Below are 21,628 nucleotides of genomic sequence, written 5' to 3' on the forward strand. Positions count from 1 at the left end.
TAGGGCATTAGTAACGACCCTTTAGTCCCGGTTCACAAACCGAGACAAAAGGCCCTTATCAACCGGGACGAATGGGGTTTTTTTCTACCAGTGAATGAAAATCGGCGAGAGTAGGAGTTGAGGGTCTAGCTAGGTTTGTAAGAGAGTAGGCTTTGGGTTTCTTTGTGTGGAGTTGGAGTCCACCGCCGTGATGACTCGTCGTTTTGTGCGGCTTCTTGTAAACAACTTTTCTTCCTTCTATAAAAATACGCTATGCTTTTGGCGTACTCTCGAAAAAAAATCCCGTTGATTTCATGATCGTTCATATGATCTATTTATCTCTACTATTAAGTTATGCTCACTCCGCCTGAAATTATTTGTCACGGGAATGGATATAAATGAATATATCTAAAATTAAAATACATCTAGGTGCATCCATTTTCGCGGCAAGTAATTTAGAAAGGATGGAGTGGTATACTCCTAATTATACCTGGTATGCCAAATGCAATGCAATAGTAGACGCTCTCGCCCAAGTTGCCTAGCTAGTCACCTCGATTAGATCCTCTCTACGGGAAGTAGAGCTTCCAGGGACCATGGTGAGTCCAGGCTAGAAGAAGAAAGCACGGTTGCGTCAACGGCAGCAGCAAAATGCGGCAGGGAAGAGGCCGAGGAGTCCGCCGGCGTCACACGCTGCACGGCGCCATGGGCGCGTCGTCCCTCGTGACGACCCTGCAGCGGCTCGTTGCCTTCTCGTCGCGCATCGTCGCCGGACGACGTTCCATGTGATGGCCGTACGCTGCAGCCGATCCCCGCGCCGGCGACGGCGTCGCCCGCCGCGCCGGGTAGGTCCGCGGCGGCGTCCGGGGGCTGGAGGCGCCGGAGTGTCGTCGTCTGCGGGCCGTGGAGGTGCGACCCCTCGTAGGTGACGATGAGCATCTCCGGGTCGTCGGTGGACTTCTCGACGTGCTTCTTGGCGCTGCACCGTGCGCTGGTGCACTTGTAGTAGCTCCTGCATGTGTGCGGAAACGAGAGGTCAATGACACGTACATGCATGGTCAATCGTTGGTAAAAAAAGGCACTAGAAAAATCTATGTATTTTGTCGCCGCAAGATTTTTTTATGCTTGTCTTTTTAACGAAGATAAATTTATTATTATCTCATTTATTAATTATAAATAGAAGAGAGTTGACTAGCTAATTTGTTGAAAACCAGATGGAAGACCAACTCAAGTTCCTGCGAGGCACATAGGATACCCCACACACCTTTTTAAAGCGGGTCATGTCGAGACAGCATGCATGCGTTATCGTCATCACTTATCTCTTACAAGGCGTTATCGCTATCCTAAACCCTGAGGAAATGGCTTCAACTTCGCCATAGACAATCATCAACGCAGCTCATATCGTAGATCCGTGCCAAAAATCAGACACGTACGAGAAGATAATGCAGATCCGACTGAGATGGAAAACTAGGTATAGATTGGCGTCATGGAATGCCACCGAATGGATCACCTAGTCCCGTCATCATCCGCCACCAAGGCTCTACCACCGTAGCCCCGAATTCCTAGCAACGAACAGGACGAGGCAATCCCACGAACACATGAAAGAAGAGCCGACTATCTTAATCAATACTGCATTTCGAACATCGCTCCCCGTCATCATTTCCATAGAAGCCTCGATGTTAACACCGTCGCCTTCCTTGTCGCCGCAAGAGTTAATGGATGGGAAGGGGAGGTGGTCGATAAGGCAGCACGTCCAAAACCAGCCCGTTTTTCTGAATCTGGATGGCACATGCAGCGTAGCGACACCTCTCATTATCCTACAAGTCGTGCGTCTCCACACAGTGAGACCGACTCGGCTCGAGTTCGTGGATGTGTCCTCCGACTCCGAGAGACGAACTTTCGCCGGAACCAGACAACTAGCAATACGTCGCTGTTGCGAAATTAAAGGCTCCCCCGCTCCTCAACCGAAATGCTGAGCTCGTCATCACAGAGGCAATTAATCAAGTGGCCAGTTCGTTTATTAGACTAAGTGAATGAATGCTCGATCAGGCGGGTGCCACTGCCACGCACAATTATGCATGATCGCTGATCGATGATTGACGAATCATTGACGAGTGCTAGCTAAGCTGTCCTCGTCAGTTGCTATTGGACCGGATCCCGGTATCTTGTTAGTTTAACTGTTGCTTAATTTAAGACGCGCGGCAGGTTTAATTAAGGGCTTGCTGTAGGTGTTGTCGATCTCGTAGTAGTAGCTCGCACAGTGCGTAAACTGGACCTGGACCGGAGTAGCACACGTGACGGCATGCATGGCCGACAACCCGCGCCTTGGCCGGCCCGGACACATGGACTGTCACCGCAGCGACTTTGCTCTCCAGCTTCTATCTACCGGCTACCGCGGCTCTATAGCTCTTCACGCTACCCCGAGTCTCCCACGAATGGGGCACACTAGTGTGTGCAGAAAAACCTTATCCGTTAATAGAGGAACTTCAACAGCAGGTAAGCCTAGAGAGAAGTTGTGACCATTAAGTTTGTTCATTACTTCCATACCAAGGTTAACAGTTTAGCAGATTTAAAGATACAGGAAGAGGGAAAGGGAAAGAACCCACTGGCCACTTAACAAGTCGAAGTAGGTAGCAAGTGAAGTGCATCGTTCGTTTTAGGGATGGATGAACACATGGTGTTTTACAGATTGGTGGCTAGGATAACAGGTTGGGTGCTCTGCTGTTGGATTTGACATGCGAAGCTTTTGCGCCAGCTTTCATCTCCCTTCGAGCTTTCATCTCCAAGTTTAAACTTAGGCGCGCTGGTGTCTGTGGTGTTTGAGCTGTGGGTATGATGGTTTGTGGCGCTCCATGCCATTGGATGTTCTCTTTTTTTACTTCAGCTTGCTTGTGATCCGTCGTGGTTCGAGCTTATTGTATGATAAATGCTGGTAGTTTGTATTAGGGCTCGAACCAGATGGTTTCTTTAATAGAAATCCAAGGGATGGCCTCCTTATTAAAAGAAGAAATCAATCCATATGGGGGAAATTCATTGAACTTAAACTCGGCCGGTGCATGCATGATCCAGCTATATGTATGCATGCATTCATGAAGAGCAAACATCGAACAGCGATCAAAGTACACTAATTCAGAAGTTGGTGTGGGCAGGAAAATATATAGCTACTAGATGTATCGATCAACTGCACCTGGGATGAGGGTTGTTCTTGATGAACTTCTGCCCGTACTTCCTCCACCTGTACCCGTCCATCGGCGTCTTGCCGCCGCCGCAGCTCCTCACCTTGGTCGTGTGCTTGCGCTCCGGCGCCGTGCCCGGCGCTCCGTACCTGCGGCTTTTTTTGCAACCAAACACAACACACAGATTGCTTCATCAACGAACGTACAGCGACCGATCGGTGCAAAATACTCACGAGTGCACCTACAAGTACAGCGAGCCGTAGCGCTGGGTGGAGGTGTACGGCCGAGACCACAGCGCCTTCTCGATGTCCCTGATCGTAGGGCCGGAGTACGACGAGCACAGCGCCATGCTCGACGCCGAAGCCAGAGGCAACGGCTCGTTGCACGGCGCGGCGGCTGGGGCGCCTCCCGTGCCGCACGAGCGGTAGGGGCGCTCCGAGCCGTCGTCAGGCGGGGCCATGGAGCCGAGGAGGCTGTCATCGCTGAGGAGCTCCCGTATGAGCTGCTCGTCGAGCTCGCCGGGCCAAACGCCAGCCTCGTCGTCGGCGGCGGTGGCTGCGGCGTCGTGAGCCCTCAGCACATCTCCCATCTCTTGTTCCTGGACGAGGAGCCCACGCTTGTGGAGGGATTGATTGGCCGGCCATATATAACCCGCGGCTCGCAGGTGGAAATGGAAAAGCGAGTAGGCCTGTGGAGTCTCCGTACTGGAGTGTTGAACTGGAATCTGCATTCTGCAGAAAAGTCAACCTCCACCGATGAAGAAAAGTCCCATGCAGGTAAGAACGTTTCATGAGCCGTCGATGACCCCTTGGCGGCTGCTCGACCGTTGGATTCGGCTGCAGCACAGTGTGTCGTTGCACAAATAGGGAAAGCTAGTGTACTGTCTGCGCTTTTCTGCCGGTATTATTAGATATTTTTTGAGCTTAAACAAAAAAAGTGTCCTTTAAGCATAGAGTTGTAAATCTCAAATATTGTTAGGATGCATAAACTAATTGAAATACGAGTATTAAATTTACATATATTAGTTCCTCGTATTGTTTTTTTTTCGGGGTAAAGCATGGATTTTATTTCATAGAAATAGTGTTACAGACATCGCAAAAAAATAAAATAGAAATAGTGTTACAGTCTGCTAATACAAACCTGAAGCAAATTTTGTAACATGCTAACCTAAAAATAATTGTGTTCTTATTTGTTTTCAAATATACTTTTCCATGAAGGGTCATCATCTCACCAAGTAACATCCCCTTCCATAAAAAAACATACTGTTTGATCAGCATACATGTCTTTCCCTAAAGAGACATCTTTCCACAAGGAGATATTCTTTCGGCAAGAGATGTATCTTTTTATACAAAGCGACTTTTCGTAAGCCCATACTGCCAAATTCTACAGGACTTGATTAATCCTCAACATAATCCAATGGTTGTTTATTAGGGTAACGTGGCTTAATGTGTTCCCGCAAAAAAAAACGTGGCTTAATGTGGATATTGTATCAGGAGTCATTTTTACAATAAAGAGTGATAGGAAATAGTCATCTAAAAAAAAGGTCCGCTCTAGCCCAGCTATGGATCTCTGAACCACATACTGTTGTGTGGCTTCACCATGGACCTGATGAAATTGGCGGCAATTGACATCAGGATTGTATTGATCTTCCTTGATTAATACAATCCTTTTACCATGCAAAAAAAATAGTAAAAGGACCATATTGGTTCATTTTCTCTCCCATGTTATTTTTTTGGCTAACTTGACTCCCAAACTATAGTACCTCGACTTTAGCCATGATTTGTCTTTTCAAATTCCAGACAAACCATAAAATACCCTAAATATTCCTTGAGAAAAAACTAATGTGATATTTGGGTAGTTCGGTGAGCCTACTCATCCCAGAGTACATCTTGGTTCATCTTTTCTCTTGTATTATTTTAGGCTCAATTGACTCCCAAGTTATAGCACCTCGACTTTAGGCATGATTTGTCTTTTCAAAATCCAATCAAGCGATAAAATACCCTAGACATTCCTCACACAAAAAACTAATGTCATAATTGGGTAGTTCAGTGAGGCGAAAATTGAGAGAAAGAAAGCAATGCCGATAGTTTGGCATGGAGAAGAGGGTTGGAACCCACCCACCCACCCAAATGTGGCAACGGGAGGGTCCAATAAGTCATGTGTGCTCATCCAACTGATTATAGGCTACCTACTTGGCTCGAACCTCTTTTTCCTGAACATGCATACACCATATTGGCTTTTATTGTTGCATACAATAGATCCATGGCCCAACATAATATTGTCCTACATATATGGATACAGTTCATTTGTAGTGGAAGTGCTCCCTTTGTTTTATTTTGCTTAAAATGGGTGAAATAAGTCCTCATGAGATAGAACTCGTGCCTTATGAAAATGTGCATCAATTATGCAAAGAAATATGGTTCAACCATCTTTAAAAATGGATTTAGAAATGTGGAAATACAGTGTCTAGGAGCAAATTAACCATAATTGATTGTACTGTGTGCACATACTTAGCAACTAATCTTTGCACCCTATACTGAATAATTCCCTCCTCTAGATGCCCTTGTGTGACCCGAAGGTTGACTGAGGTACCTCTACCGCATAGACGCCGTCACCTATTCAGGGGCGGATCCAACATGGGGCATGGGTGTACAGATGTACACCCAAAAATTTATGCAGTTTTTTTCATATATATATATATATATATATATATATATATATATATATGCATATATGACAGATACACTATTTTACAGGCCCAATGCGCCTATTTCAGCAAGCAGGTAGGCAGCAACAGCCCACTGACTTCGTTCCCTTGCACCTTCAGGCTTCGGACCACTTATGTCCACTAGGGTTGCCTCAAAAAAATTATGTCCACTAAGGCGCACGCACGCACGAGAGGCTCACCCAGCCAAGCGATCCTTGTCCACTCACCAAACAATTTTCTCAAAAAAAATCAAAGAAAAAGAAAAGCCAGCGATTCTTCCTTCTTCCCACAGAGCCACAGAGGCATGAACGAGGCAGCGACGCTCTCACGACTGTGGCGGAGACCGGAACATCAACCATTTGCTGCAAATTTGATATGATAAGTGACAGAATTAGTCACTATTTGCTACTAAAAATTCAGTTTTCAACAGCTTGGCCCTCCCCCAACTTGTTTTAGCAACACTTGGTCCTCCTTATACATAATCTAGCTTCGCCGCTCCTCGCGACCCAACCCGATGGGCATGGCGAGCCACAGCCACTGCCACGCGGGGGAGCCACCAACGCAGGAGCTCCACGCGGATGAGTCGCCCAGTGCCATGCCCGCCGCCACTACTAGGGAGGAGCGACGGCCCAGTACGGGACCAAGCGTCGCAGCATAGAGGGTCGCGGTGGTGGCCGCCACAGCCGTAGACGCCGGGGATACCACTGTCCAGTGCATATCGTCCCACATACAACGTGAGACCTAAGGCAGCCCTGTCACAAACCAAACATTTCCATAGCCCACTCTATGCATTTAAAACCGAACCAAAAAACCATACCGAAAATAAACCGAACCGAACCAAATTTACGGTTTGTATGGTTTCTGGTTTCGGTATGGTATGAAATTTTCATACCGTTTTGAACTTTGGTTTTTATGGTATATACCAGAAAACCGAATGGCTAACCGAATAAACCGAAGTAAAAAATAAATTTATATTTCTTGAGATTAACAACCATACAAGTTATCATTTTTCTTGTACATGAGTCAAATTCATTACTAAGCACGTAATTTTTTCTTGTAACATAGTCATTTTTCTTTTTTTTAAATGCTAATCACGTCCATAACCATCAACAGATGAATCAATGCATCTATATATACTTATATATATAGTTACATATTATTTGTGTAAAATAATATATGTTTTGAGTCATAAGTTTGCAAATTATTATTATGTCATTTCCAAATTCGCGTCAACTTTGGTTATTATGGTATATACCCAAACCATACCGAAATAATTTGGTATATACCGAAATTGAATCGTATTTTAATTTCATGCCGTATTTACCAAAGTATTAATATTGTACAAACCGAAAAGCCGTATAAACCAAACCATGTAAACCGAATAAACCGAACGTACAGAGTGACCCATAGCTCACGGCTAGGGGACATATGCCCCCCACACCTAGACCTAGGAAGATATAACTGCTAGTGAACAATTTGTATTTGTATTGCGGTGAACCAATTGGATCATCTACTAGGGTGAATTTTTCTGAACACCCAATGTTAAATTCCTGGATCCGCCACTGCACCTATTCTCTCAGCTCATTGTTGCTAGTGACGGGCTCCGGTTTGTGATAGAATTGGGCATTCTCTTCTCTTTACCTCGGTCAGGGCTGTCAAATTGCTGCCTCCATGGTAGATGTGGACTATTCGACACAATTGAGAAGTGATAACCCACAAATGTAAGAGATCAATTATAGATCTATTTGATAAGTCTGAGTGTCGAACCAAACAAGGAACAGAAGAAATTGGTCATTGAAAATTGATAAGGTTTCACTGTAAAAGCTGTAAAGACTGTTTGGTTATTTGTTTGATCAAGAGAGCAAGTGCAAGAATGTAGATTTCAATATAAAAAAATGTGCAGCAAGCGCTCTAGTCTTTAATTGTGCTAAGACCAAGTTGGTTGTGTTTCTTATATGGATCAAATTGTCTTTGAGGACACCACATATCTCACCATTGCCTAAGAATTGTGCTGAGGACAGGAAGAGATATGATGAGTAAAAGAGAAATTTTACCACACATCAACAAAGACCAATCAAAATCGCGTTGAGTCGGTAGTGATACCAGCTCGGCTGAGATGGAGTACTAAATTTGTCCGGCTTGAAGAGTTAAGGGTGTAGGATGGTTGATTTTGAAGCCGAAGGGTCAAATCTAGAACTTCGGAAGAATTGAGTGACGAAAAAATTGACTTGTCTCTAAATTATACTACACAGGCCAAAAGATAATACGGGGTGTTTCTTAAAAATCACTCGTTTTTCAACTATTATTTCCACCAATGCACTTTACTTTCTTTTTTGTGAGGGCACTATAGTGTACGTTGTCTATCATATCTTTTTTTTAACACAGGACAGACGCAAGCGCTCATATATACGCGCATACACTCACCCTTATGAACATACACACACGCATCCTATTCTTATGAGCACCTTCAAGAGACTGAGCTCCGTATCATCTTGAGATTTTACGAACAAACAAGCTTGAGTTAGTATTTTTGCCTGGTCGTGGTGTTTCGAATTCCGTGGTGCGCTGGAGTATCTACCGGTCGTCAGACCAACCCATGTTTTTTGAAGGAAAAAACCGACCAACAGATGTTGACATGTTGTGACGAGAGGCACAACGAGTAGGATCTAGAGGGACAAGCAACCTCGTCAAAAAGAGAAGCACGAATATAGCGAGACATACGATGATTGTCTGTGTCATCATCATCATCGATGGGATGTAGCTCTTCCTAAAGAGAGAGAGAGAGAGAGAGAATGTGAGTAACTTACCCAGCACCATCACGAATTCATTTCCTTTGAGCTCGCTGTACATACACAGTACACCAGTCAATACCCTGTTGATGCGGTACGGTTGGCTGGTTGCGGGCCTGCAGCGATTGCTCGAAGTTCGTTCTACATGCTTCTGTATATAGTTGGCGCTATTTAAGATCAGAGTACAGATGCATTTGCAGCACTATTCTAGACGCTCACTTGCAGCCAATCGTTGGCTTGAGCCTTAATTTGAAAAGGCCTGAGCGAATCATGAAAACGATTCGATTTAATCCGACTTCATTTGGGCACGAGTGGTTTATATTCATCTCTCTAGGTACAGCCTGCTGCTGGTTGCACTTGAACGATACTACCAAGACTATCTATAATGGAAGTAACATAGATGATAACATCACATTTATCTAGACAAAATAAATGATGTGGCATGTAATTAATGAAGAAAAAAGGCATGTGGTAACATAGCTAGTTATTATAACATCGCACGTATCAAAAAAAAAAGATGAATCTACAACCTAATAAATGAAGTGATGCATGACACAACACATATATTACTACCCACTGTGGAAGTAGTAATATAGACTAGTAACATATGCATGTTACTACTCTAAGTTACTGTTGGGGAACGCAGTAATTTCAAAAAATTTCCTACGCACACGCAAGATCTATCATGGTGATGCATAGCAACGAGAGGGAAAGAGTGTTGTCCACGTACCCTCGTAGACCGTAAGCGGAAGCGTTATGACAACGCGGTTGATGTAGTCGTACGTCTTCACGATCCGACCGATCCTAGCACCGAAAGTACGGCACCTCCGCGATCTGCACACGTTCGATTCGGTGACGTCCCACGAACTCTTGATCCAGCTGAGTGTCGAGGGAGAGCTTCGTCAGCACGACAGCGTGATGACGGTGATGATGAAGCTACCGGCGCAGGACTTCGCCTAAGCACTACGACGATATGACCGAGATGGATTATGGTGAGGGGGCACCGCACACGGCTAAGAGATCAATGATCAACTTGTGTGTTCTAGGATGCCCCTGTCCCCGTATATAAAGGAGCAAGGGGGGCGGCCGGCCCTTGTGGCGCGCCAAGGAGGGGAGGAGTCATCCTCCTAGTAGGAGTAGGACTCCCCCTTTCCTAGTCCAACTAGGAGGAGGAAGGGGGAAGGAAGGAGAGTGAGGGAGGGAGGGAAAGAGGGGGCGCCGCCCCCCTCCTTATCCAATTCGAACTCCCAAGGGGGGCAGCCCTAAGGGCCCTTCCTTTCTCTCTCACAAGGCCCATGTTGTCCCATTAGATCCCCTAGGGGTTCCGACAACTCCTTGGCACTCCGATAATTATCCTATGACCCCCGGAACTCATCCGGTGTCCGAATATAGTCATCCAATATATCAATCTTTATTTCTCGACCATTTCGAGACTCCTCGTCATGTCCGTGATCACATCCGGGACTCCAAACTATCTTTCGTACATCAAAACACATAAACTCATAATACCGATCATCACTTAACGTTAAGTGTGCGGACCCTACGGGTTAGAGATCGAGACACATCTCCGGTCAATAACCAAAGCGAAACCTGGATGTTCATATCGGCTCCCACATATTCTACGAAGATATTTATCAGTCAAACCGCACAACAACATACGTTGTTCCCTTCGTCATCGGTATGTTACTTGCCCGAGATTCGGTCGTCGTTATCTCAATACCTATTTCAATCTCGTTACCGGCAAGTCTCTTTACTCGTTCTGTAATGCAACATTCCGTAACTAACTCATTAGTGACAATGCTTGCAAGGCTTATAGTGATGTGCATTACCGAGAGGGCCCAGAGATACCTCTTCGATACACGGAGTGACAAATCCTAATCTCGATTTATGCCAACTCAACAAACACTATCGGAGGCACCTGTAGAGCATATTTATAGTCACCCAGTTACGTTTTGACGTTTCATAGCACACTAAGTGTTCCTCCGGTATCCGGGAGTTGCATAATCTCATAGTCATAGGAACATGTGTAAGTTATGAAGAAAGCAATAGTAACAAACTAAACGATCATCGTGCTAAGCTAACGGATGGGTAAAGTCAATCACATGATCCTGTTAATCAAATGACAACTCTTTGTCCATGGCTAGGAAACTTAACCATCTTTGATTAACGAGCTAGTCAAGTAGAGGCATACTAGTGACACTCAGTTTGTCTATGTATTCACACATGTACTAAGTTTCCGGTTAATACAATTCTAGCATGAATAATAAACATTTATCATGATATAAGGAAATAAATAATAACTTTATTATTGCCTCTATGGCATATTTCCTTCAGTCTCCCACTTGCACTAGAGTCAATAATCTAGTTCACGTTGGCATGTGATTTGACATCAATAGTTCACATCTTTATGTGATTAGTTCACATCTCCATGTGACTAATACACAAAGGGTTTACTAGAGTCAATAATATAGTTCACATCGCTATGTGATTAACACCCAAAGAGTGATCATGTTTTGCTTATGAGAGAAGTTTAGTCTACGGGTCTGCAACATTCATATTCGTATGTATTTTGCAAATTTATATGTCTACAATACTCTACACGGAGCTACTCTAACTAATTGCTCCCACTTTTAATATGTATCTAGATCGAGACTTAGAGTCATCTAGATCGATGTCAAAAGCTTGCATCGACGTAACTCTTTACGACGAACTCTTTTTATCACCTCCATAACCGAGAAATATTTTCTTAGTCCTCTAAGGATAATTTTGACCGCTGTCCAGTGATCTACTCCTAGATCAGTATTGTACTCCCTTGCAAAAATCAAGCAAAGGTATACAATAGGTCTGGTACACAGCATAACATACTTTATAGAACCTATGACCGAGGCATAGGGAATGACTTTTTCATTCTCTTTCTATTTTCTGCCGTGGTCGGGTTTTGAGTCATTACTCAACTTCACACGTTGCAACATAGGCAAGAACTCCTTCTTTGATTGTTCCATTTTAAACTATTTCAAAATCTTGTCAAGGTATGTACTCATTGAAAAATCTTATCAAGCGTCTTGATCTATCTCTATAGATCTTGATGCTCAATGCTATCCAGAAATTCAGTATCATTTCCGATCAACAATATGAACATATAATATCAGAAATGCTACAGAGCTCCCACTCACTTTCTAGTAAATACAGGCTTCTCCAAAGTCTGTATAAAACTATATGCTTTGATCAACTCATGAAAGCATATATTCCAACTCCGAGATGCTTGCACCAGTCCATAGATGGATCGCTGGAGCTTGCACACTTTGTTAGCATCTTTAGGATTGACAAAACTCTCTTGTTGTATCATATACAACTCTTCTTTAAGAAATCCATTAAGGAATAAAGTTTTGACATCCATTTGCCAGATTTCATAAAATGTGGCAATTGCTAACATGATTCTGACAGACTTAAGCATCGCTACGAGTGAGAAAATCTCATCGTAGTCAAGACCTTGAACTTGTCGAAAACATTTTTCGACATTTCGACCTTTGTAGATAGTAGCACTACTATCAGCGCCCATCTTCCTCTTGAAGATCCATTTATTATCAATGGCTTGTCGATCAACGAGAAAGTCCACCAAAGTCCACACTTTGTTCTCATACATGGATCCCATCTCACATTTCATGGCCTCAAGCCATTTTGCGGAATCTGGGCTCATCATCGCTTCCTCATAGTTTGTAGGTTCGTCATGGTCTAGTAACATGAATTCCAGAAAGGATTACCTTACAACTCTGGTGTGGACCATACTCTAGTTGACCTACAATGTTCGGTAGTAACTTGATCTGAAGTTTCATGATCATCATCATTAGCTTACTCACTAATTGGCGTAGAAATCACTAGAACTGATTTCTGTGATGAACTACTTTCCAATTCGGGAGAAGGTACAATTACCTCATCAAGTTCTACATTCCTCCCACTCACTTCTTTTCGAGAGAAACTTCTTCTCTAGAAAGGATCCATTCTTAGCAACGAATATCTTGCCTTCGGATATGTGATAGAAGGTGTACCCAACAGTTTTCTTTGGGTATCCTATGAAGACGTATTTATCCGATTTGGGTTTGAGCTTATCAGGTTGAAGCTTTTTCATATAAGCATTGCAACCCCAAACCTTAAGAAACGACAACTTGGGTTTCTTACAAAACCACAGTTCATATGGTGTCGTCTCAACGGATTTAGATGGTGCCCTATTTAACGTGAATGCAGCTGTCTCTAATGCATAATGATAATCCCCAAGTGCAGGGAATCATCGTAGCAATTCCCAATGGTGGGAGTGATAAGTATGGAGTGTCGAACCCACAAGGAGATAAAGGTAAGACCAATATTCTCTCAAGTCCTATCTGCCACTGATACGACTCTACGTACCCCGAACGTTTGCTTCCAACTAGAAACGAGAAATAAAACTACGTTGTGGGTATGAAGAGGATAACTTTGCATGATATCGGAGAGCTAAAACATAAAAGTAGGTGTTGTTATCATAAAGTTAGAATATATTAATAAATATTATAAATAGCGAGTGTGGAATAATGATGGATCGATGTGCGGAATTATCCTAGGCAATTGTTAACAAGACCGATAGTCGTCACTACAATTTCATATGAGGGAGAGGCATAAGCTAACATACTTTCTCTTCTTGGATCATATGGACTTATGGTTGGAACTCTAGCAAGCATCCGCAACTACTAAAGATCATTAAGGTAAAACCCAACCATATCATTAAAGCATCAAGTCCCCTTTATCCCATGCGCAACAATCCCCTTACTCGGGTTTATGCTTCTGTCACTCAAGCAACCCACTATAAGAGAATCATGAACGTATTGCAACACCCTATAGCGGGAATCCCTCACGCTTGCTCGACACGGAGGGCACAATAGGACAGCACCAAAATAAAACATACAGCTTGTATCAATCTAGATCATCAATCAACCCAAAGACAAAGGATATCTACTCAAAACATCATAGGATGGCAACACATCTGTCGGTGTCAGAACCGGCGGATCTTGGGTAGGGGGTCCTGAACTGTGCGTCTAAGGCGGATGGTAACAGGAGGCGGGGGACACGATGTTTACCCAGGTTCGGGACCTCTCAATGGAGGTAATACCCTACTTCCTGCTTGATTGATCTTGATGATATGAGTATTACAAGAGTTGATCTACCACGATATTGTAGAGGCTAAACCCTAGAAGCTAGCCTATGGTATAATTGTTGTTGTCCTACGGACTAAACCCTTCGGTTTATATAGACACGGAGGGGGCTAGGGTTACACAAAGTCGGTTATAGGGAAGAAGATCTACATATCCGTATTGCCAAGCTTGCCTTCCACGCCAAGGAGTGTCCCATCCGGACAGGGGACGAAGTCTTCAATCTTGTATCTTCATAATCCAATAGTCTGGCCAAAGGATATAGTCCGGCTGTCCGGAGCCCCCCTAATCCAGGACTCCCTCAGTAGCCCCTGAACCAGGCTTCAATGACGATGAGTCCGGCGCGCAGATTTGTCTTCGGCATTGCAATGCGGGTTCTTCCTCCAAATACTCCATAGAAGATTTTGAACACAAGGATAGTGTCCGGCTCTGCAAAACAAGTTCCACATACCACCGTAGAGAGAATAATATTTCCACAAATCTAATCTGCTGACACGTTTAGCAACATGACATCATACCACGGCCCAGTCATTATTCGAACCGTTTTTCTCAACCAGCACTGCACATATCGCGAGGCGGTTTTCTTGACACGTCTTGTCAAAGCAAAGATCGTGTCCCCTTATCACGGGATTCTCATCAATACGGGTATGGGTAACCCAACCGTGCCATCAATTACGGCGTTCGGGGAATAAGCGATTTTACCAGGTAAGTTGGGAGGCGTGTCACCTCTTCCGCCCTTATAAAGGGACAAAGATTCACCCTTTTTACCCACGCCTTCTTCCTCCTTGCTTATCCATTCTCGGACACTCGAGCTCCAGCGCCCAAGTTCGCGTCTTTCTCCTCAAACCACTCCAAGCATGTCCGGAGCGGGAGGCAAGTGGATGGTCTCCTCCTTCACGGAGGAGAACATTACAAAGCTACGGGAAGCCGGATATCTGGCCGCGGACTTCGCGCACTGGCTGCCAGATGCGGGGAAGATCATCCCTACGCCCGAACCCCATGAGAGGGTAGTTTTCCTTACCCACTTTCTCTGCGGACTGGGATTTCCCCTTCACCCGTTTGTCCGCGGGCTCATGTTCTACTACGGGCTGGATTTTCATGATCTAGCCCCCAATTTCATCCTCAACATCTCGGCGTTTATCGTTGTGTGCGAGGCCTTCCTCCGCATCAGGCCCCACTTCGGCCTGTGGCTGAAGACCTTCAATGTTAAACCGAAGGTGGTGGTCGGCCAGCAAGCAGAGTGCGGAGGCGCCATGGTGGGCAAAATGCCTAATGTCACCTGGCTCGAAGGCTCCTATGTGGAGACCATAAAGGGGTGGCAATCGGGGTGGTTCTACATCACCAAGCCGTGCGACACCAACTGGGTGGCGGCCCCCGAATTTCGATCCGGAATCCCCATGCGGCTCACTTCCTGGAAAGAGAAGGGCCTGTCCTGGGGTTCCCCGGTAGAGCTGACCGGACTCCAGACCTGCATCAAGAACACGATGAGCAAGAAAATCAAGCTCGTCAACGTGGTCCAGGTCATGCTCTTCCGCCGGATCCTCCCGTGTCAACGACGGTTATTCAATTTGTGGGAGTTCGACCCGGCCAAGCACCAGACACTGCGAGAGCTCTTCGACACGACACACAAGGACGTCTGGAAGGTGCTGTTCAAGGGCGCCGAGGTACCTCCTCCCCTTAATGAGGACCGCGGACTCAGCGCAAAGCGCCATGCCAATCCGGTAAGTTTTTATATCTCACAGGATATTTATTTCCCCCAGTTTAATCATGAGCGCGATCTAAGCTTCCATGCCATTAATAGGACTGGGTAGAGACAGCGGAGCAGATCGATTGCCCAGCCCCCTACCTGAAGATCCTGCAGATGCTCTCCTAACGGAGATGCTGGTTCCGGCGCCTTACAAGGTGCCGGTGAAGAAGGCCAAGAAGAAGGCCACGGGGACCCGAAAGGGTCTCCGGCGAAGGTTATATCGGACTCATCATCCGATAACTCCGAAGCGCACTCCTCCCATGAAAACGAGGAGGAGGAACAGGAAAGTTCTCCCCCCCCCCCCTAGCCGGGGGAGACAATAAAAGGAATGTCGCCCCAACCGGGGAGGCCGAAGGGTCCAAGAAGGGAAGGACCCTCCTTCCGGACTGCTCCACGACGGCTGCCTACAGTGATGACGAGTGGTTACCCAGGGACAAGCCCCTGGCGAAGTCGTAAGTATCCGGATACCATAGTAATTCATGGTATGTTTTATTGCACTGCTTCTCACTACTAGGGAAAACCTTATACACAGAAGTTTATCAGTAATGCGGTCTAAAAACGGGCGCTACTGCTAATTAGTAGCAGTGTGGGGTATAAAAACCGCGCTACTAATAAGCTGATAGTAGTAGCGAGGGGTATAAACCCGCGCTACTACTAAATGATCTTCATCATACCCCTAAAACAGGTCATAGTAGTAGCGAGGGGTATAAAACCCGCGCTACTACTAAGTAGGTAGCTATAGCGCAGGTCAGAACCCCACGCTATTACTAACTATGTCCACTGCTGCACCATCCACCCCGGCCCGATCCACTCCCACCCCACCACTCTCTCTATCTCAGGAACTCCGCACGATCTCCTCGGTCCACCCCACCCCGGCTCCTCTCCCCATGATCTCCTGGCCGCCGCCCCCACCAACGCCGGCCGGTTCCGGCGAGCACCGGCCACGCGCAACACCCCACCTCCTCCTTCTCCTCCCCCTCCCTTCCCCTTCCTCCTCTGCCCGCCCCTTCTCTCTCCTTCCTCCCGGCGGCTGGTGATGGGCGCGGACGAGGAGGAGCACCAGTCCCTTGCGCGGAAGCGCGAGCGCGAGGAGGGGGAGGAGCCCGTGGCCGCCGACGAGAAGCGCCCGCGCACGGCGGACAAGTCGGAGGGCGTTTACCAGGAGAGGCCGCCCCGAAGCCTCTCGCCGTCGGAAACCCTCGCCGACCATCTACACCGGAGCACCAGCGAGAAACCGTCCTCCTCCCGGTAAGGAAGCCCTTATCTTTCCTCGGATTTCCCTTCGTTTCCTCGCTTACATACGACCTCCCGCGTGAAGAACCGAGCCGGATCGAGTCCGGTCCGGCCGGCCAGCCCGGATCTCCCCCGTCCGAGGCCGGTCTCGCCCCCCGCCGGTAGCGCGCGTAGGCACTAGGTAGGCAGGGCCGTCACCATGGCGCTCCATCGGGCGCCCATGTATTCCGCCAAGGAACTCTAGGGATTTGGGGGTCGATTCGGGGACCAAATCGGGGGATCACTGGAGGCTCAGGGGCGATGCAGATCGATGACGCGTTAGTGCCTCAGGTCTAAGCTGCATGATTGGGCTGCAGGTGTTGTTCCTGATCGCTCCATCATGCTACATACATACATTGTGCAATTTGTTGCCGGATCGGTGATACCCAACGGCTTCGTTTTCAGCTCTACTCTGGCCAATGTTTCGGTCTCCGTCCGTCTATCTGCCAGCTTGGAGTTGTCATTAGTTTATTTGTGCACTTCATCAATTTATACACAAACATGCCGTACCGAGATAGCTTAAATTTGCTACCTATGTTCAGATGCGTGCTTGCCTGTTTCTGTAGACCTATGTGCTAGACTCTTAACACATGAATGACGAGTATTGAATGCAAAGCTTCGTTCAGTCTCACAGTGTCATAGGTTTTTGACAATCCGGCAACTTCTTTGTGCTAGTGCATCATGCTTACATGACAAAGGAGTTGATGTTTAATTTTTATAGATCTGGCTACTACTATATGCAAATAGGGAAAATGTGAATTAAAGTTTCTTTATTTATCCCAGTATTACTCTACGTGATTAGTTATGCTTATATATTATGGGATTATAAGTCAAGACATCTGAAGAAAATGAATATCATGTTTGCTCCTTAGCTGCAGGGAAAAGAAACATGTGCAGATGTTGAGGTAGTCATATCCAGTGAACGCAGGTAATAAGTGAAGATGAACATTACATGTGTATATTACTTTTTCCTCTGTCGTTAGATTATGTTCAAAATATTTCTGATATTTTTTCGGAATGCTAGGACCATCACATATAAAAAAGAACTTTAAATCACAAAAATGTTGATTTCTTTTATTAAAGATCTCGAGGGTGAGACAATTTTCAGCAGATTCAGAGGAATAGCTTAAGTACCATACAGAGGATGACAAAAATGGTAATGAACACATCATGGATCTTGCATTAATTTTCTTATTCTAGCAGTACAATTTGTGCAGGGAAGTCATTCATTTGTCATGCCATGGAAGTATCGTTTGAAGTTTCCTTGCTGTCAAGACTTTTTTTCAACATCTATGAGGTGGCAAGCAAAGTTATGGTAACTGCAGCTCATATCAGGTATAATGTGAAATGTAGGTCCATCATCTCATCATCCTTTATGCCCTTTCTTTCCCTAATATTTTACAGCAAACCAATGGATCAGCTAACCACAAGCTTAGTATGTGGTATACTGCATAAATATCTAGCTTGGTAGAAAGCATGGTCAGTAGAGCGTTTTCTAACCATGCACTAGCAGTGCACACTCCATGCTACTGTTATGTACACAGACGAGAAGTTTGTTTGAGAAAGAGTATGCTTGCTGCCTTTCATCTAATATCACATGTTTCTGTTTCCAATGTGAAACTGATGGTTCACGTCTCTAACTTCTACTGCTTTATAGTTTCGCACAATAAGTTTTCACTTTCTCGACTGGGTGCAGGGTGACCGACGAGGACTACTGCGGCCCGATGGGAGTCGTGCTCTTCAACTACTCGGAGGCAGACTTCACCGTGAAGCCTCGCGACCACGTCATACAGATTATCGTCCAGGTGATTGCGACGCATGAGGTCCCCGGGGTGGAGGACCTCGACGCCACCGTCCGGAGGTCACCGAGGTGGAGGACGACGCCACCGTCTGGAGTTCCTCAAGGTGGAGGACCTCGACTCTTTGTACATACATCTAGAGAAGTGGTCTGGTTAGGTTGGTGGTGAAACGCTAGGGAAGGTACCAACCTTTTGATGATGGTTGTGTGCGTCCTCGTGATCTCTTCGTGTTGAGATGTTCAATGTTGCATCCATGAACACTGCAAGTGTTAAGATGGTGCTGTGAAATTTATTTTGCATTGGATGTGTCTCTGATCTCCATTCATGAAAACTGCATCTATTTTTATTTTTTTTCAATTCCTAATTTGTTACTAGTAGCGTTGGGAAAAAAGTTCCCTACTAGTATTTAGGATACTAGTAGCGCTGGTATTATAAGCACGGTACTACTACTTCATTAGTAGTAGCGCGGGTCTGTAATAGCAGTAGCGTGGGTGGCACATGCTACTACTAACAAAGTTAGTAGTAGCGCAGGTTTCACGCACTGTAGCGCCTTATTAGTAGCGCGGGTACCCGCGCTACTGATACACCTAAAACCCGCGCTGCTGCTAGCCTTTTCCCTAGTAGTGTCTCCTTACGCCGAATATGATTATGCAGTCCGTCCCGAGCCCGTCTCGACGTATCTTCGTCGGACGGTTCTTTGGACTCGTCGCATATGAATAGCGATTCACTTTCGACCGCCTCCACCCCTTTCCCTACGGACAACGTCGAGGTGTTGTCTCAAAAGGCACCGAGCCGAGGGGAGGTAGTCCTGGGGGTGCCTCGAGGCGACCTTCCGGACCCTGGGCACAAAGGGAGCAAGACTCCCATGGGCTCAAAGTTCGGCCCCCAGCCGAACACTGCGCCAGAACCTTCGGTGGTTCCAGACTCTGGCGGGTGACCCCCCGTTAAGAGGGGCAAGCCTCCCGTGCCGGTGGCCTCTGTCCATCCAGAGGCACCAGACAACTTGCTGGAAGCGCTTCACGGCGCTTCCATCGACGAAGAGCACCGCACTATCATGAGTGCGATGATCGAGAAAGTTCAGTCCGCCAAAAACGGACTAACCGAAGCTTGTGCCAGCCTCCTAATAGGCTTTCAGGTAAGCAATCAAAATATAGGAAAATATTACCGCATAGACAGTAACCCCTGATGCTCTGTTTGGCGTTCGCGAAGAAAGGCCGAATAGAGGATCAAATAATGACTCAGGAGTCTAAACAGAATATGTCTATGTGCATTTGCAGGCTTCACTGCTGGCCGCTACTGCACGTACTGCGGAGGTCGCTGCACTGAAGCAGGACCTTGAGCGGTCTGAGGAAGAGCTCGGCCTTACCAAGAGGCAGCTCGAGGAGAGCAAAGGTAAGCAATACCTTGTCTATATATTAAAAAGAAATTCGGTTGTAAAGTAATAGGATCATCATGAATTTGCCAGGGGCCACGACCGAGGTGGCGACCCTGAAGAAGGCCCTGTCCGAGGCCGAAGACAAAGCGGCCAAGGAGCGCATTGAGCGGGAAAAGCAAGAAGCCCGGGTAGGTGAGGTGCAGCAAGAGCTCGAGGCTCTCACCAAAAAACACGAGTCCTTGGAGCTTGACTCTAAGACGCAAGAGTCCGAGCTTGCGAAGGCGCTCAAAAGTGCATAGAGCACCAAGGCTGAAGCCCACAAGGCCCTCCAGGAGATTGATGCGGTGAAGAAGATAGCAGCGGGTAAGGCATTCATTATGCAAAGCAAACATGTGAAGGAAACTTTCCTTTTACTTACCCGAGTTCGGAGCTCTCCAGGAGCGTTCGTAGATCTTCCCCGCAGTGTACTGGATGCCGCGGAGTTTTACCGAGCTGAGGAGGGGAGCTTGACGGAAAAGTTGTTCTGGTCTCAGTATACTGGGACCGAACACCCAATGCCCTTAAGCGACCAGCTGAAGCAACTGGTCGAGCTTCACAAGGCGGCCGAACAGGCCATGAAGGGTCTTATAGTCCGGATGTGGCCTGGCGATCCCCTGCCTAGCAGCTACTTCGGTCTGGTGAGGCGGCTTGTGGATGTCTGCCCACGGCTTGAAGTCATAAAGCGGTCCGTCTGCATCGAGGGTGCGCGCATGGCTTTTGCCCGGGCGAAGGTGCACTGGGCGAAGCTGGACGCCGTAAAGCTGGTGAAGGAGGGGCCGCCGGAGGGCAAGGAGCATCACTGCCCCGAAATGTATTATGACAGTGTCCTGAAGGGTTCCCGCCTTGTGGTGGAGGAATGTGCTAGAGATGTAATTTTTGAATGAACATGCTCATGTGATCCTGTAATGTGAAACGAGTTCATTTGTGCTATGCAACGCTTTTTGAATTTAAAATATTACCTTATGTGCGGCCGTTTATAAAATCTGAGAGTTGGCCAGTCGTCGGCTTCTACCCCCATGTAACTAGTACTGGGGTGTTCGGGATAAACCTGAGCACTCTTTATCCCAATTTTGGGTCCTTTGAGGGAGGTGTTCAGCACAACGAACCAGGCAATCGGACTATAAGGCTTTATCACTCTCACTTAGCCATAGAAGTCTACAATTTTAAATTTTGCCGAAGCCCCTAGTATTCGGAAGGCTGAATTTGGGGCGCTATATACGCCTAAGTCGGGCAAGGCCGACTCCTCGCCTAAAGCAGAAAAAGTCTTGAAGGACTTGAGACCTCTCGAACAGCGACCAGCTCTCGCCTTATCATGACAGTCAGTTTTCGGCTTTCTCTACTGAGGTGCTCGTCCGGAAGAACCGGGACACAATCGCAGTAGTTCTCCCAGCGCTACCTTAGCCGATATAGCGGAACGTAAGGTACCAAAACATGGGAGATGGGCAAACCCAACTATTGACCCAAGACATGATTCGGAGCTGATGCATATAATGCTATAAGTTCGGGGTGCCCCACTGTTGAAAGTGTTCGGACTTCTCACGCCGTATTATGGGGTAAACGGAAGCCCCTGG

At 46.5% G+C, this 21,628-nt stretch overlaps 1 protein-coding gene and 1 long non-coding RNA gene across 2 annotated transcripts; one reads left to right on the forward strand and one right to left on the reverse strand.

The window, feature by feature from the left end:
- Positions 1-350: 350 nt before the first annotated feature.
- On the reverse strand, positions 351-3,763 carry LOC125548819 (uncharacterized). The gene is made up of 3 exons (XM_048712358.2): positions 3,398-3,763; positions 3,164-3,307; positions 351-988 (listed from the first exon to the last, which is right to left on the reverse strand). Exons 1-3 carry the CDS (start codon positions 3,739-3,741, stop codon positions 535-537), a joined length of 942 nt encoding a protein of 313 aa, XP_048568315.2. The 5' UTR covers positions 3,742-3,763; the 3' UTR covers positions 351-534.
- A 12,603-nt stretch (positions 3,764-16,366) lies between these two features.
- Positions 16,367-18,949, forward strand: LOC125548820 (uncharacterized). Its single transcript, XR_007301174.2, has 4 exons — positions 16,367-16,820; positions 17,717-17,772; positions 18,062-18,179; positions 18,541-18,949. It is a non-coding gene; the product is annotated as an uncharacterized LOC125548820 (long non-coding RNA).
- The last annotated feature ends 2,679 nt before the right edge of the window (positions 18,950-21,628 follow it).

The sequence above is a fragment of the Triticum urartu genome, chromosome 3A, assembly GCF_056163025.1.
Source record: "Triticum urartu cultivar PI428250 chromosome 3A, HENAU_Tu73, whole genome shotgun sequence".
In the NCBI taxonomy this organism is placed as follows: Eukaryota; Viridiplantae; Streptophyta; class Magnoliopsida; order Poales; family Poaceae; genus Triticum; species Triticum urartu.